This window comes from Triturus cristatus, chromosome 11 (assembly GCF_964204655.1).
Source record: "Triturus cristatus chromosome 11, aTriCri1.1, whole genome shotgun sequence".
Lineage (NCBI taxonomy): Eukaryota > Metazoa > Chordata > Amphibia > Caudata > Salamandridae > Triturus > Triturus cristatus.
In genome coordinates, this window is record NC_140594.1 from 761,810,346 (window position 1) to 761,826,737 (window position 16,392).

Sequence of the window (16,392 nt, forward strand, 5' to 3'; positions counted from 1 at the left end):
ACTCGCCATGACACCTATGAAATAAGCTGTCGTCAGGGTCGAAACGTCGGCGTAACTTGCTGGCTCAGTAATATCGAGTCTCCTGGTTTTGAACATAGGTTTTGAACATAGTGTATTCTTGCCCGCTACCGAAGACATTGATTAGACTTGTACTGACCCCTTCTGTGATTAAATTGTAATATCTATTGTGAATATCTGTACATATTTTACTTGCACTTGTATATATTGCATTCACTTTACCACAGTCACTGAGCACTTATTTCACATGTCACTGTTTTATTGTTGACAGCCTGAAAAATCTAGTTAAATAAATAGTCTGATTGAATTCAGTATACATGAAGTGGTTTTTCCATGTGTTCCTGTTGGGTACTATTATATGGTACTACTGAAAAATTACATAATGCTGTGAAGAAATCAGTCTCACACCTGACAGAACCATTGTAGCTTTGTTGTTTGATACCCAGGTTCTGAGGGACACAGGGTTTCCCCATTGTTTTTGTGAAATATGTATCAAAGGCGGCAGTGTCTTTGAAGCCTCTGACCTTGATTTGCTGATTTACTAGCCTTCCTGCTGGAGGAGCTGTAAACCCATCCTGCCAAAGCAGACATTGTTTCTGACCTCTGAGAGCGGGCCAGAGGTAGGGGTTCAGGCACTAGTCTGTGGAGGCAGCCTGGACCGGACCTGTCAGCTAGCTAGCACACTAGAGGGCTAGTAGGGTTCAGGGGGTACCCTCTAAGGTACCTCTGGGTGCCGGTATTAATACATCCATCACTGGAGGGAGGAGCCTAGCGCTTGACCAAGATGGCCGCGTGAGCTCAGAGCTCCCGAGACCCTCGCGCCCTCCGTCGACTATCCTGTCTCTAATCCTGTCGGTATGCATGGCATCGTGTGGATGACTTGTCAGGGAGGCGATTGATGCTACCCGCGGTCGGATCGCCCACCGGGAACCGGACTTATGCCTGGCGGAAGATTGTGGCCTATCTCCGAGGGATGCCAGGGGCTAGACTTGGCAGGATGCCCGACTCCTAGTTGAACAACAACGGCCAGGCGAGGTGTGAACTGTCGGACGGAGGTCCCCGTCCTTTCACTTTCTCTCCCTTTGTCAGCCCTGCCCCTGGAGAGCTCTTGGTGGCTTTATTACCCTATGGACGCTCTGCAGGCTACTCTGGCGGCCTACTGCAGAACTGATCACTCCTGATGCCTTTCGTTGAGAGGGACCCGTCTTATCTGAACCGACCTGCTTGGTGTCAACCATGTCGGGCAAAGCAGAGGTGGATCGGCTGAAGGCTAAGTCTACCAGGCGGGGAGCCTATACCCAAGTCAATAGCATGGACCGTTATGCTCTGCAGAAGGGATCACCGAGTGGGTCGAGCCAGTCGCCGGATACCCAGAAGGCGGCCTCGCCTTTGGCCCCGGAGCTCTCACTACAGGATGTCATGGGCGCGCTCGAAGGGATGCAGACTTCGATTGGGAGACAGTTTGATGCCCTGGCGCATAAGGTGGATGCCATCTTGGTGGATGTCAACCTGATCCGTGCGGACTTGGGCAAAACGAATGAACGGGTTAAGAACCCGGACCTCAAGACCACGGGCCTCACCGATGATGTCACGGAACTGCAGACCGAGGTTCGTAAGCTGAGGACCGAGAGTGATCTCGCCGCCCGCCGGCTGGAGGACTTTGAGAGCCGGGCCAGGCGCAACAACGTGCGCGTCATCGGGGTCCCGGAGTCCTCGGATGAGGCTTCGGTTGACCTGCTTGTCGAGGACTTGGTGCTTAATCATCTGCAGCCTAAGGGTCTTGGAAAGTTCTTTGCGGTTGAAAGGGCCCATAGAGTGCCGGGTGGGAGGCCCAAGGCGGGTGCCCCGCCGAGGCCGATCGTCGCCCGGCTCTTTCATTTTCGAGATCGGGACGCTATCCTGCAAGCATCGAGGGTGACGGGCCTGGTCCCCTTCCAGAACGCGTCGGTGAATTTCTATCCGGACTTCACCCAGCAGGTGCAGAGGCAGAGACAGGGCTTCCTGGGGGTGAAGAGGCGGCTCCGGGAGAGGGATCTGAAGTATGCCATGCTCTTCCCTGCCAGATTACGTGTGGTGCACGAAGATCGGACATTCTTCTTTGACTCTCCTGTTATGGCCGATGAATGGCTGGACGCTTTGCCCCGGCGACGGACGGGGGACGACACTGCCGAGGATGGGGACAGTGGCCGGGATGGGCAGGGCTGATATTTCGGAGCCGGTCTGACCCGATTTGGCTATATTTGAAGACTTGAATAGAGTGCAGTAAATGCGGAGGGTTGCGGGAGGACGAGGGGTGCTCTTTTCCTCCCTTAGGGTACTTTTTGTAGATTTTGGGTTTTATAGGGCGACAGGCACACTGCAAGTTGGGGGGGCTTTGTAAGCTGCAGCAGGGGTGCAGGGTGGGGGGAGTTTCTGGGATTTTGGGTTTGTTGTTGGGGGGTTTATTTCTGCAAGGCATGGTGATTATTTCCAGGACTGTTCCATGGTGGCTCTTCGGGTGTGGGGTGGGCCTCTTTACGTTTGAGGATGGGGGGTAGGGGCTTAAGTGTTATAAGCTGGAATGTTAATGGTTTGGGGGATCGCATTAAGCGTGGGATTGTTTTGCAATTCTTGAAACGGTCAATGCCGGATGTTGCCCTGCTGCAGGAGACGCATCTTATAGGTAATACGTGCTATGCTCTGAATAGGAAGGGTTATAAATTCATAGCACATTCGGGATTCTCTTCTGGGTCCAGGGGTGTGGGCATCCTAGTCAGAGCTTCGCTACCATTTGAGGTGGACTCCACCATCGTTGATGATAGGGGGAGGTTTGTGGCGGTGGCGGTGGGAAGGAAGAACTTTGGTTTTAGTTTCGGTTTATGTCCCGCCGGCCCTGCAGGCCTCCACGTTCACAGATCTGGGTAGGGCCCTGCTGGATCTCCCGGGGGGTATGCTTGTGGTGGGAGGTGATTTCAACGCTGTTGGCTCCGGCCTGTTGGATAGATACCCGCCCAGCGACACAGGGGGGGCTCAGAAGTGGCTTTCAGACTTCCTAGACACGCTTGGCCTGGAAGACTGCTGGAGGCTCCGGCACCCCACACAGAGCCAATACACGTTCCACTCCGGGGCACATGGTAGTCTTTCCAGGATTGATTACCTACTCACTCTGGCCGCGCATGCCTCGCTGGTCTCCGAGGCGAGGCACATGGCGCGTGGTATATCTGACCATTCGCCAGTGTGGATCCGGCTGGATCTGGGTCGGGAGGGAGGAGGAAGGGTGGCCCCTATCGACCCGTGGTATTTCCGAGACCCCAAGATGCGCAGCGCGCTGGTAAAGAAAGTAGATCATTTTTTCAAGGACAATCAGGGATCCGTGGACTCGGCAGTGTCGCTGTGGGAAGCTTTTAAGACCGTGCTTCAAGGGGAAGCCCTCTCCCTAGTAGTAGCTGCCAAGCGGCGGAGAGATGGCGAGGTTCTGCAGGTGGAGGAGGAGATCGCGGCTCTGGAGGGAGCGCTGGAGGAGGAGGTTACAGAGTCCTCGCTGCATGAGCTTTGCTTGAAGCAAACTGAGTATAAGGACCTGGTGACGAACGCCGCTAAGACCCTCAGTAGGGAACAGCAGGGCCGTCTGTATGATGTTGGTGACAAGGCAGGGAAACTCCTGGCTTGGCTGGACAAAAAAGAACGGGTCAATAGAGTTGTGCCAGAGTTGACGGGAGAGAGGGGAGAGGCGATTGTGGAACCTGAGAGGATTGTAAAGTGTTTCTCGGACTATTTCTGTAGGGTTTATGCCTCAGTGTCGGATAGGCCGCCCGAAGACTCGTGTGACCTCCTCCGTGATATCGAGTTGCCCTGTCTCTCCGATATAGATAGGGACGATCTAGATGGTGACATAACGGTTGACGAGGTGGCGGGGGCTATCCGCGCGTTAAACTCGGGCAAGGCCTCGGGACCGAACGGCTTGCCGGTCGACCTGTACAAGCTGTTTCCGGATGGGGTCGCCCCTCACCTGCGCGCCATGTTTCTGGAGGCGCGGGGGAGTGGGACCCTCCCGTTGGATCAGCGACTGGCGACGATTGTGGTTATACACAAAGAGGGCAAACCCCGAGATAAGTGCGCCTCATATAGGCCTATCTCACTTCTTAACGCGGAGCCGAAAATTCTGGCTAAAATCCTGGCGACCCGATTGATTAGGGTACTCGGTGACTTGGTCCACCCGGATCAATCCGGCTTCATCCCGCACCGAAACACAGCGTTAAATCTTCGGCGCCTTCATGGTGTAATCGCCAGGGCGGGCACGCTGCGTGAACCAGCTATTGTGGCGTCTCTTGATGCCACGATGGCCTTTGACACGGTGGAATGGGCATACTTGTGGGCCGTGCTGACCAAGTTCGGCTTTGGCCACGGTTTTGTGAGCTGGGTGAGGTTGCTGTATGAGGGGCCTCTTGCGAGTGTGGTGGTGAATGGTCGGGAGTCGACTCCGTTTCAGCTTGGGAGGGGTACTCGGCAGGGTTGTCCCCTGTCGCCTTTGTTGTTTGCCCTCGCCCTTGAGCCGCTGGCTGCGTGGATACGTTGGCACCCGGATATACGGGGCCTTAGATGGTCGCCTGAACACGAGGACCGTATTTCGCTCTATGCTGATGATATCCTGCTGTATCTTGCCTCACCCAAGAAATCACTTATAGTGGTCTGTGAAGTACTCACATCTTTTGGTAGGAACTCGGGTCTCGTTATCAACTGGAGTAAATCGTATTTGTATGTTCTTAGTGGCGAGGTTCCACCGATCCCTAGAACATGTTCGATACAGGTCGCTCAGCAGGGCTTCGTGTATTTGGGGATTTTTATCTCCATGGACTCTGCTGTGCGATATGAGAAGAACCTGCTCCCCCCCCTGGCACGCCTGAGGCGAGATGTTGAAGGCTGGCGGAGGTTGCCGCTCTCCCTTGTTGGGCGTGCGGCCCTGTTCAAAATGATGTCTCTTCCCCGCTTCCTCTACGCACTGCAGAATACTTTGGACTGGGTTCCGGCCAAATACTTTCGGGAGGTCGAAGGCCTCCAACGAAGGTTGCTTTGGGATGGGCGGCCGCGTATAGCTATCGCAAAGTTGACGCTTCCATGGTACGACGGGGGCATTGTGCTCCCAGACATCCGACGGTACTATTGGGCCACCCAGCTGAGCGCGATTAATCATGGGTTTTATGGCCCTGCCCTCAGCCCTGGGTATGCCATGGACAGGTGGTTGCTGCGTGGTGCTAACTACTACAGGGCGTTGTACTCGCGGTCCCTAGACTCGTCCCTCACGGGGCCGACTGGTGTGGCAGTGCGTGTGTGGAAGATGGCAACTGACTCGCTGGGCTGGAAGGATAGGCTCACCCTCGCTACCCCGCTGTTTGAATCGGAGAGACTGGGAAGGCTTTGGCATACAAAAGGGTTTGATAAATGGGACCTGATCGGCATCTCCAGGGTGGGAGATGTGCTGGATAAGGGGAAGGTGAAGTCCTTTGAAGAGTTGCAGACGGAGTATGGGCTGGGGCCCTCCGAGTATTTCCGATATATTCAGTTGCGTCACGCCCTCCGATCAGTCCTCGTAGAGGGTGAGAAGGTGCCTGAGTCCTCTCCATTGGAGGACCGGGTCCTTGATGGCCATATGCCCGAGAGCACGATCTCGCTCATCTATAAGAAACTGATCAACGTCCGGGCAGACATGCTTCTGGGGCTGAGGGACCAGTGGACTAGGGATGGCCTCGAGTTGGATGATGAGGACTGGCAGTCGGCTGTTTCCTCTCCTAAGGAGGTCGCGATCCCGTCGCGTCTGAGGCTGGTGCAGCTTAAAATACTGCATCGAGTGTATGTGACGGGGCCACGGCTGGTTCACATGGGATTCTCGGAGGACGGCCTATGCAGGAGGGGATGTGGTATGGTGGGTACTTTCCTGCATATCATTTGGGAATGTGGTGTCATTACGGAATTCTGGAGGAGAGTCCATGCAGTGATGGGGGAGGTGACTGGCATTGCTATGCAGCCGGAGGCGCGGTGTTGCCTCCTGAATGTCTGGGGGGCCACTGACCACGATGAGGCACAGACCCAATGGGTGACTCTGGGTAACATGGTTGCTAAGAGAGATATCGCGCGATTGTGGGGCTCTTCGGGGCCCCCCACATTGACCGCGTGGAAAGAAAATATGGACTGGAGTATGTTCAGGGAGAAGACGGTCTATTGCGCTAGAGGCCGCCCCCGGAAGTGGCATGCCATCTGGGGGTGGTGGAATCAATACAGGGGGGGGAATATGTCTTGCCCCGGATCTGGATCCTCCCGAGGAACAGCTTTCCTCCTAACCTTCTTTCCAGCTCAGTATGGTTTATGAACTTTTTTGGCCTCTGCTGTCCCCCTTCTTCCTCTTTACACTGTATTGTAACTGGTAGATGAGTGGGGTCCGGCCTCCCCTGGGGGGCTTTCACCATGGGCATTCAGTGTTCTTGCCTTGCTGGGGTTTGTTGTGTGTTTTTGTGTTTATTTAAAAATTGAACCTTTGCACTTCTCCTTTCACGGTACTGGGGACGCATCTCTGTTTCTATATATCGATGCTGCCGAACTTCCGGGTTGTCGGCTGAATAGCTGTGTCCTGACTTTTGAAAATAAAGGTTTAAAAAAAAAAAAAAAAATACATCCATCACTAGAATTAGTGTGGGTTTATTAATATGAGGTGTTTGATACAAAACACCATAGGTTTCAGTGAAGCCATTATGTAGCTGGGTAACTCATTCTGACCAGTGCCTAGTACATACCTTAAAATGTCGTCCCCGTTCACTCGCAATATCCATTAACATAACTAGACATCACAGGGGCATATCTGCTCGTGCAGATATGGTCTCAATTAAGATATACTGCACTCTGCCTTAGAGCTCAAAGGTCTGTTGTAGGGGTGACTTACATATATTAAATGCAGTGACTTTGGCAGGGCACACAGCAGTGTGCCATGTCATGTTTTCACTCATGGTTTGCACCATGTCACGCAGCCTGCAAGGGCAGTCAGAGTGCAATTTGGGTGTGGGTCCCTTAGGGTGATACAGGATATGCTGCAGCCCTTAGGGACCCTCTTTAGTACCCAGGCCCTAGATACCAGGTTACCATTTACTAGGGACTTACAGGGGTGCTTAAGTCCTTGGCAATTGTAAAACATTCAGACATCACTTTTTTTTGTTTTTTTTTAAAGAAAGAGCACTGGGACGAAGGTCTGGTTAGCAGGTCTTGGTGCACTGTCAGTGTCTAAAACCAGCATCTAGCAGCTAAAGGGGGCAAAAAGTGGTGGTACTGCAACTCAAACCCAGTTTCCTACAGAAGTCATTTATGGAGTACAATCTTTTGATTTGATAGCCTTGTGCATTATCGCCTTCTTTTGAGTGGCATTATTGGATAGAGTCTTGCATAGTCTTTCTTGTGCTTATGACCCGTCTTTGACTTACCGGGAGACTACGAATGGAAAAGGGACTTTACGCATGACCAACTCTTTGAATACGATCGTGAATGGCCCCGCAACTGGAGTGGGAGAAAGATTGCTTGGGCAGCAACCTCTTCTCATGTTTTGGGATACAGAGTTTCCTCTCTGCTACCGGATCGCCTTCAGGGTGGGTGATATCATATTTCTTCAGAGCTCGGATGAGATGTTTTGCAGTATGTAGGATGCCCCTAAGGTCATGAGTGAAGGAGACAGCCCCTTTCTGGTTAATTCTCAAAACATTTTTAAGTTTGCGGTCTCAAAACAGAGAAGTGAGAATAGCTCAGTTGAGAGTAACTGCACACATGAAGTGTGGTAGAAATTCGAGGTACGATGGCCTTAAAGGAAAAATAGTTTAGAGTACTTCCACCTTCTTGGTTGAATTTTCATTCACTTTCATTAAGGTGGATGGCCTAATTAACAAAGGACTGCTAATTGATGTTTTGTACTGCTGTTGCATATGACCGGAGACTCCCACCTCAATGCCAGGGAATGATTCAAGCATGTGAATCCATGGAAAATCCATAGCTAGATAAGAGGATGTCTATATTGCTCTGATAGTTTTGTAGTCTGTTGACAACATCCACACAAAGCTACTCCCAAGTCAGTACACCTACACTCCTAAATCATTCAACTGATAGGCTGCAGCCAAAAACGTTCTTTGCATGCTCTACCTATTTCAGAATCAAGACCTTATTCAGGGAAGAATTTGAACCCTTTAAAACAGACTTCATGTTTAAGGGAGCAATATAAATCAGTCAAGAAGCAATCCCTGTAGAACAGCCAAATATACAATCAACACACTCACCCTTTCCCATATTGGCAGTTTGGGCCATTGAAAGCTTCCTTCCAGAAAGACTTTACATTAGCCAGTCAAGCACTACACAGGATTATCTCTTGAAAAATGCACTAAGACTCCAGGGCCCGCCTATCCACCTCTTCCAGCAGAACTTTGATGGGCCACAAAATACACCCAGACAGGCTAGCCAAACATTTTATGGGGCTTAGTGTGAAAAATGGGGGTCCCAAGCTTTCATGATGGTCTGTTCTTGATGGCTCACAGTAGCACAGCAGGATTACCATCTTTTGCATAATAACTCTGTACAAGGGTCACCGCTATCGTCATCCTTGGCCGACATGCCCACAGTATTATGACACATCAAGGTAGAACGCCTGAGGGTACCTTTTGGGTATATAAATACCACATCTTTGCTGGGCAAACCAGAGGAGAAATAGCTTCCATGCTGACACGAGACGCTAAAGTCCCTGCACGCAGACACTGAAGCACGCAGTGGTCTGACATCCCTTGCGGGGTGTCCAACTAGAGACTAAGACAGGGTTCTTCGTTCTCTCACATCAGGTAATGGGGTTGGCTATTTCCTAGGGGGATTCTTGGCTTTACACCTACATACATGCTAGGAACGTAGATACATCTAGTTAGGATCTTGCTTTTTAGGCGTACGCATGATTATTGCTAGGTATCTATATGCCTGCATATATAAACTGTTTTAGCACCATGGTAGAATTCTACTTTTTATTTACTCTGTTGGTGCTTGTAATCGTATATATCTGTTTCTGTCTAATGGTTGTTGTAGAACACATTTTTTACTAGGATGACGCTTGTTCAATAAATGCTTATTGAAAACATCTCCACCGTTAATTCTGTGCATCTCTCTGAGACAAAGTGAGCACAAGTGACTCCGCGAAAAGTACTGTACTGTTTCCCCGATCCCCGAGGGGTCAGGGTTGTCATGTTCAATAGTTGCCTGAAACTATTCACTTCTTGGTAAGGTTGGAAGGCTAATAGTGGCACTGTGAGCTAGCTGGTCTACAGGTTAACATATCAATTGGGGGTGTATGGAATCAGTCTGGACACTAATCCCGTAGTTTATGTTGTCTAAACGCGCAGATCCTATATAGATTTGTAGGAACTACACAACAGTGGTCTTAAAAAATCTTATCTTGATACCCTAGGCAGGATCTAGCAGTCAGGCGCTCAGGCAGATTCCACCAAGGAAAAGTGACAAAGTAAGGAGAATAAAGAAGCAAAAGGCTCCGCGTACTTAGTACACCAGTCTGAGCTCAGCCCTCCACAGGGCTTGGTCGCCCCACTCACTGCTGCCGCTCCTGCCTGCCTCTGCCGCCTCCTGCCTGCAGATTCCTTCGCTCGCTGCCCGCTGCTCCTGGGAATTTCCCGCTGCTCCTGGGAATTTCCCGCTGCCCGCTGCTTCTTGGAATTTCCCGCCGCTTCCTCCCTGCGGCCCCGCCCCCCTGTGATTCCATTCGCCGCCCCGCTCCCGCCACCCAGCTGCTCCTCCCTCCCGGCTCCTTACTTATGACGCCCCCAGAGCGACCGCGCAGCGGACGCGTGCAGCGGGAGCGCCGAAGGTGCGCCCGTCCGCGCCTGGACCGCGCCCAGCGCCAGACCCCCTGGTCCTCGCCCTCGCCAGCACAGCCTGCACATCTACGACGCCAAAACCCTCCACGCACTCAATGCCGGCCGAAACACCGCCTGCTACCGAGCCACCCCGAGACGCACCCATGGACCCTTCACCTGCCTGACCTGCCGCTTCACCAGCCTCCGACCCAACACCGCACCTGCTAAACCGAGCCCCAGCAACAAACACCTGATATGCATCCTGCTCAACACCCGCTCCGTTCACAGGCATGCCGTCGAACTCTGGAACCTCCTCGACTCGACAGCACCAGACATCGCCTTCCTGACGGAAACCTGGATGAACGCCTCCTCAGCGCCCGACGTTGCCATCGCTGTCCCGGAAGGCTACAAAATCACCAGGAAGGACCGCGTCAACCAGACAGGAGGAGGCATCGCCATCATCCACAAGAACACCATCCGCATCACGACCAACTCCGATGACACCTTCACCTCCGCCGAACACCTCCACTTCCAGATACACACCGACCCCAAGACCACGCTCAGAGGCACCCTCGTCTACAGACCACCGGGACCACGCACACAGTTCAGCGAAGACATCACAGTCTTCATCAGCCCGCACGCCATCAATTCCACCGACTACATCCTCCTGGGGGACCTCAACTTCCACCTGGAGGACAACAAGGACCGCAACACCACTGCTCTGCTGGACAACCTGGCCAACCTCGGACTCAAGCAACTGGTAACCACCCCCACCCACTACGCCGGCCACACGCTTGACCCAGTCTTCTCAGCCAGCAAATACGTCACCTTCAGCCACTCCACCAATCTCCAGTGGACTGACCACAGCTGCGTCCACTTCAGCTTCAGTAAAACGACGACCCACCACCACCCTCAACAAGCCCCCCGCAGGAGCTGGAACAAGATCACCGGCGACCAGCTCACCACCTTCCTCAGCCAGAACCCCCCCACCAGCTCAACGGACCCCAACGAAGCCGCCAACAACCTCACACAATGGATCACCAACTGCGCAGACGCCCTCGCACCACTGAAGAAGAACCCCCCCCAGCAGACGCGGCAGCAAGAAAGCCTCCTGGTTCACCGACGAGCTCATCACCTCCAAGAAGAACTGCCGCTCCCTGGAGAACACCTGGCGCACCAACCAGACCACAGACAACATGACGGCACTCAAACACGCCACCCGCAAACACCACCAACTGATCCGCGCCACAAAGAAGACAGCCTTCAAGGAACGACTGGACAACAACACCCACAACAGCAAGAAACTCTTCAGCAAAGAGCTCTCCAACCCCGACGCCGGAAACAATGACATCACTCCCTCGCAAGACCTCTGCGACTCCCTCGCAGCCTTCTTCCACAACAAGATCGTCAACATTCACAACAGCTTCGGCCCACCAACCACGAACCCCACCACCGAACCGATGCCCCCCCACCGCCACCCTCTGCACCTGGACCCCAGTCAGCACCGAAGACACAACACGCACAATGAACACCATCCACTCCGGATCCCCTACGGACCCCTGCCCACACCACATCTTCAACACGGCCGACCACATCATCGCACCCCACCTCCACGACATCATCAACGCCTCCTTCAACACCGCCACCTTCCCGGAGTGCTGGAAACACGCCGAGATCAGTGCCCTGCTGAAGAAACCAACTGCAGACCCCTCCGACCTCAAGAACTACCGCCCCATCTCGCTCCTCCCGTTTCCTGCCAAAGTCATCGAGAAGACCGTCAACAGACAGCTAGCTGCCTTCCTCGAGACCAACGGATCCCTCGACCACTCGCAATCCGGCTTCCGAGCCAACCACAGCACGGAGACCGCCCTCATCGCAGCCACAGACGACATCAGATCCCTAATGGACAACGGGGAAACTGCGGCCCTCATCCTCCTGGACCTCTCCGCAGCGTTCGACACTGTCTGCCACCGCACCCTGGTACAGCGCCTGAACAACACCGGCATCCAGGAGAAGGCCCTGGAGTGGATCACCTCATTCCTCACCGGAAGAACCCAGAGAGTCCGCCTCCCCCCGTTCCGGTCAGCGGCCACCGAAGTCATCTGCGGCGTTCCACAAGGGTCATCGCTCAGCCCCACCCTCTTCAACGTCTACATGAGCCCCCTCGCAACCATCGCACGTCAACACAACCTCAAGATCATCACCTACGCCGACGACACCCAGCTGATCCTCTCCCTCACCAGCGACCCAGACGCCGCCAGAGCCAGCCTACATGAAGGGATGAAAGACGTCGCCGAATGGATGAAGAACAGCCGCCTGAAACTGAACTCAGACAAGACAGAGGTCCTCATCCTGGGATCATCACCCTCCGCCTGGGACGACTCCTGGTGGCCCCCCCGCCCTGGGAGCCACCCCCAAGCCAACGGACCACGCACGCGCCCTAGGCTTCATCCTGGACTCCTCCCTCTCGATGACCAGACAAGTCAACGCCGTCTCGTCTTCATGCTTCAACACCCTGCGCATGCTTCGAAAGATCTTCCGGTGGATCCCCATCGAGACCAGGAAGACGGTCACCCAGGCCCTCGTCACCAGTCGGCTGGACTACGGGAACGCCCTCTACGCCGGCACCGCCGCCAAACTCCAGAAGAAACTCCAACGGATCCAGAACGCCTCAGCACGACTCATCCTGGACATCCCCCGACACAGCCACATCTCCGGACACCTGAGAGACCTGCACTGGCTCCCCGTCAACAAAAGAATCACGTTCCGACTCCTCGCCCACGCACACAAGGCCCTCCACGACCTGGGCCCCAAGTTCCTCAACAGCCGCCTGACCTTCCACAAGCCCACCCGCCAGCTCCGCTCCGCCAGCCTCGCTCTTGCCACCGTCCCTCGCATCCGCAGAGCCACCGCCGGAGGAAGATCCTTCTCCTACCTGGCAGCCAAGACATGGAACTCCCTCCCCATCCACCTCCGGACAACGCAAGACCATCTCGCCTTCAGGAAGCAACTCAAGACCTGGCTGTTCGAGCAGTAGCGTTCCCCCCCCCCCAGCGCCTTGAGACCCTCCGGGTGAGCAGTGCGCTATACAAATGCCTATGATTGATTGATTGATTGATTGATTGATTGAGCTAACGACGGTGCTGCGATAAGGCTTGATGACCTTCCACTACCTGCTATTACGTTAGTAAAGAAAACCAGTGGCTATGGGACACCAAAGGAGACTTAAGGGGGGCAATTCATGCATGGCAGGAGGGATACATATGGATTAGGTGGTTGGAACACTGTCTAAGGCTGCTTCTAATAGCTTGTGTTTCTCTTCAGGTCAGATGATTTTCACCAAAGTGGTTATTACCTCCATAGCCACATTGGCATTGGCAAAGAAAGTTACAGAGTGGTCAGCATTTTACAGGAAAATGAAAAACAAATGTACTCAATAACTTGGGAGTGTTCTCACAGCATGTGAGGAAAGACTGTAGCTTCGTTGTGGTGCATAATGGCTGGGGACAGCTAAAAAACAACAGGTGACCATGTTATAGGAAAACAGAGTAAAAATAGAATGCTCTTTCTGATACCATTTCTAATGGTGCAGAGGCCCCCACAGGTGTTTTCCAAAACAAGGAGCAGGGTAGAGACTCTACGTTTAGAGGAATAATTCTTAACTCTACCCTATCCATTACCTTGGAAGCATTACATGTGGACAAAAAGTGTTTACTTTATATAATCCAGTTCAGGCATAGCTGAATGCTGTGCATCATCAATAAGAGCACAGTCCTTTTGACCCTCACTCCACTTACTAGCTGCAGTAACTGAGCTGCACACAGGTGAGTCTTCCAGCCCTGGGCTCGGCAAGAAATCCCCTTCTGACTGGCCATCTCCTGCAGTGTTGCTTTCTTCTCTTCTGCAGAAAGACAAGTCAAAACATTGTTTTTATTATAAACACTGACACCCGGAACCCACCAGCAATGTTGGGTGGAGTATGCATCTTAAGACAAACTGACAGTAGTGATCAATCACAAATAAAATGGTTTCTATTTCTGAGGTTGGCACCTTTAACAGGCCTGATATGTTCTCAATAGCTCTTCAGGTGACTTAAGAGAAGCATGAATAAAATATACTTTCAGTCCGATACACTTGGAAGTTAGATAACCATATTAACTGAATGGAAATAATAAATGGCAACACAGATAACTCTCGTTAACCAAATGAGCAACAGATTCATGTTGTAATACACGATGGACTCAGCTATTCAGCAGGGGATTACAGAGCCTTTATTTAGTTTTATAGTGTTCTGCATGTAACCTTAAGGATCAGCAAGCAGAACACTTCGGTTGGAGAGAAAACGCTTAGTGAGGTAGGGTGTACAGGGAGTATTTTTTTTAAACAAGGAGAGCTGGAATTTGATCTTATTGACGTTAGGAACGAACAATCGTTTGTAGTTCAACAGTAGCCCCAGGTACTTGTCTTTTGGGATGGTTGAAAGAAGGGTTGCAAGACCTGTGTGCCAGTCAAACTGTAATCACGTTTTCCAACGACTATGATTTCAGTCTTGGTTCCATTCAGGCAGATGAAGGTCTCCATCATTCAGTGAAGGGTGTGGTCCAAGCACAAGGTGATATTAATGGTGTTGTCTGGGTCATTCTCTGGTTGGAAACGTACGAGTCATCGGTATTTAACATTGTTGAATTGTTTGTACTAACCATCTTGAAATGGTGTCCTTGGGTACGGCTGTGCCCCATGGATGTGTTGTGTGCTCCAAAAAGTTTGCTGATATTTTGTATTTCTTGCATACAGTACATCATTGTTCTACTTGTATTTAATGTATTCACTGCCCTTTCTGCTTAAGCATTTTGTTATGAAGGCTGTTAGTTTTATGGTTTGATTGATGTGAAAAGGTGACACTACCTCAGGGTAAAAAAAAGCTTGGGTTTGTCACCACGGTGATCTGAACTTTGTAAATAATTATGTATGGTTGTGGTACAGCGAGTGACTACCTTTATTACTCTCTTAGAAGACGTGATCTCTACAAGGAAAGCTCTTCTTAAAAGGTAAGAACATTAAGTGAAACTCCAGGCTCAAAGAGTGCTTTCATTAGCTCTACTAGTACTAAATTAAGACACCACTGTGGGGGGGCGTGGCCTGAGGTGTCAAGATGGCAGACGCACTCTAAGAGTGCTCCGGACCCCTCCGTCATCCGCCCGTTACCAGCTGCTGCTCACCTCCTATGTCTACCCGCTGAGCTTCCCATCACTGCCGGCTCTCTTTTGATCCCTCTTAGGTGGGCTGGCATCCCCGCAGTTGAGAGCCGCCAACTTCTCCCGCCAGCCCTGAGTCCTTAAAATGGCGGCCCCGGCAGACCTTCCTCTCTAGGCTCGGCGCCTTCTTGGGGGTCTGGCTCCCCTGGCTGCGCCGGTGGTTGTGCCTGTCTGCTCTCATTGCAAGTCCGTGCTGTGGACATTTCTGGTGTGAGGGCCCCCCGGTGCTGGGGGTGGTGTGCTGGGGGTGCGGCGGCCGTCAGGAGCGGCCCGGCTTCCAGGAGATCCAGGCCTGGCCTGCTGCTCCGGGGGGCCCATATCCGAACCTCACCAGGCGGGCCTGTAGCCACGCGCAGACTATCGAACCTCGACTGCCAGTGTCGGGCAGTGGTGTGGGGAGCGGTGCTCTTCCTCGACTACTTCTGGTACTCTCCCCTGGCCCGGCGCTGATTGCACGGTCTGGCGGGCCTTTGGGGGGCGAGGCCTTCCCTGGCGGACGTCTGAGGCCCTGACACCATCCATCGCTGCATCCCGCAGGGGTAAGCAGCCCTGAGCCCCCCAGAGGCAATCCGGGGCTGTGGACATCCATCCTTCAGCCTGATCTGTTCTCAGTCTGCCGCACCGGATCTGTGGAGGCGCCCGAGCCTCGTGGTACCTGCAGGCCTTGGACGGCCGGTAAATGGGGCCGGTGTTTCGGCCACTGTGTTGGGGGGACGTTGGCGATTCCCACCCCGCGCCGCATTTCTTCTCTGGGGGCGCCCCTGTACTAGATGACCAGTAGGAGACTGATTCCGCCTGGCTCTTCTACCCCGGTTACCTCGCTCTATCTCCCCTGCTGATTTGGACCGGAGTTGGGGCGGTGACCTCCTCTTTGCTGCGGGGCCTCTGGGGGTGCCGGTTCCTTGTGGTGGCCTTGAGCCCTGGACTATGTGGGGCCGGTGATCGGGCACTGTGTTGGGTGGCGGGCGGAGTGCTGGCATCGCTGCTCCAGGCCCCCCCTCCCGTACCACACTTCACGTCGGGGGTTGTCTCCTGTGCCTGCTGGCCCGTGGGGAGCCCTGGACCTGCCTGGCCTCTCCCTCATCAGGATCAAATCACCCACCGCTCTGGACTGACCGGGGCGGGCGGCCGGCCTTCGGGGGCGTCTGGACTCCCTAGTGGCCTTGGGGGCTCGCCTGCCGGTGCGTGGGGCTGGGTTCAGCCATCATATCGGGTGGCAGGCGGTGTGGTGGTGGCACCACCCCACCCCCCCTCCTCCTTGCTGTCTC

At 53.3% G+C, this 16,392-nt stretch overlaps 1 protein-coding gene across 4 annotated transcripts in view; it reads right to left on the reverse strand.

The window, feature by feature from the left end:
- The window catches only part of SAP130 (Sin3A associated protein 130), an 862,033-nt gene that overhangs the window by 208,441 nt on the left and 637,200 nt on the right, over positions 1 to 16,392 (reverse strand). For all 4 annotated transcript variants that reach the window (XM_085634456.1, XM_085634459.1, XM_085634457.1 and 1 more), the window contains one exon: positions 13,667 to 13,770. In XM_085634456.1, coding sequence (XP_085490582.1) covers positions 13,667 to 13,770 — 104 coding nt within the window. The remainder of the gene's footprint in view (positions 1 to 13,666; positions 13,771 to 16,392) is intronic.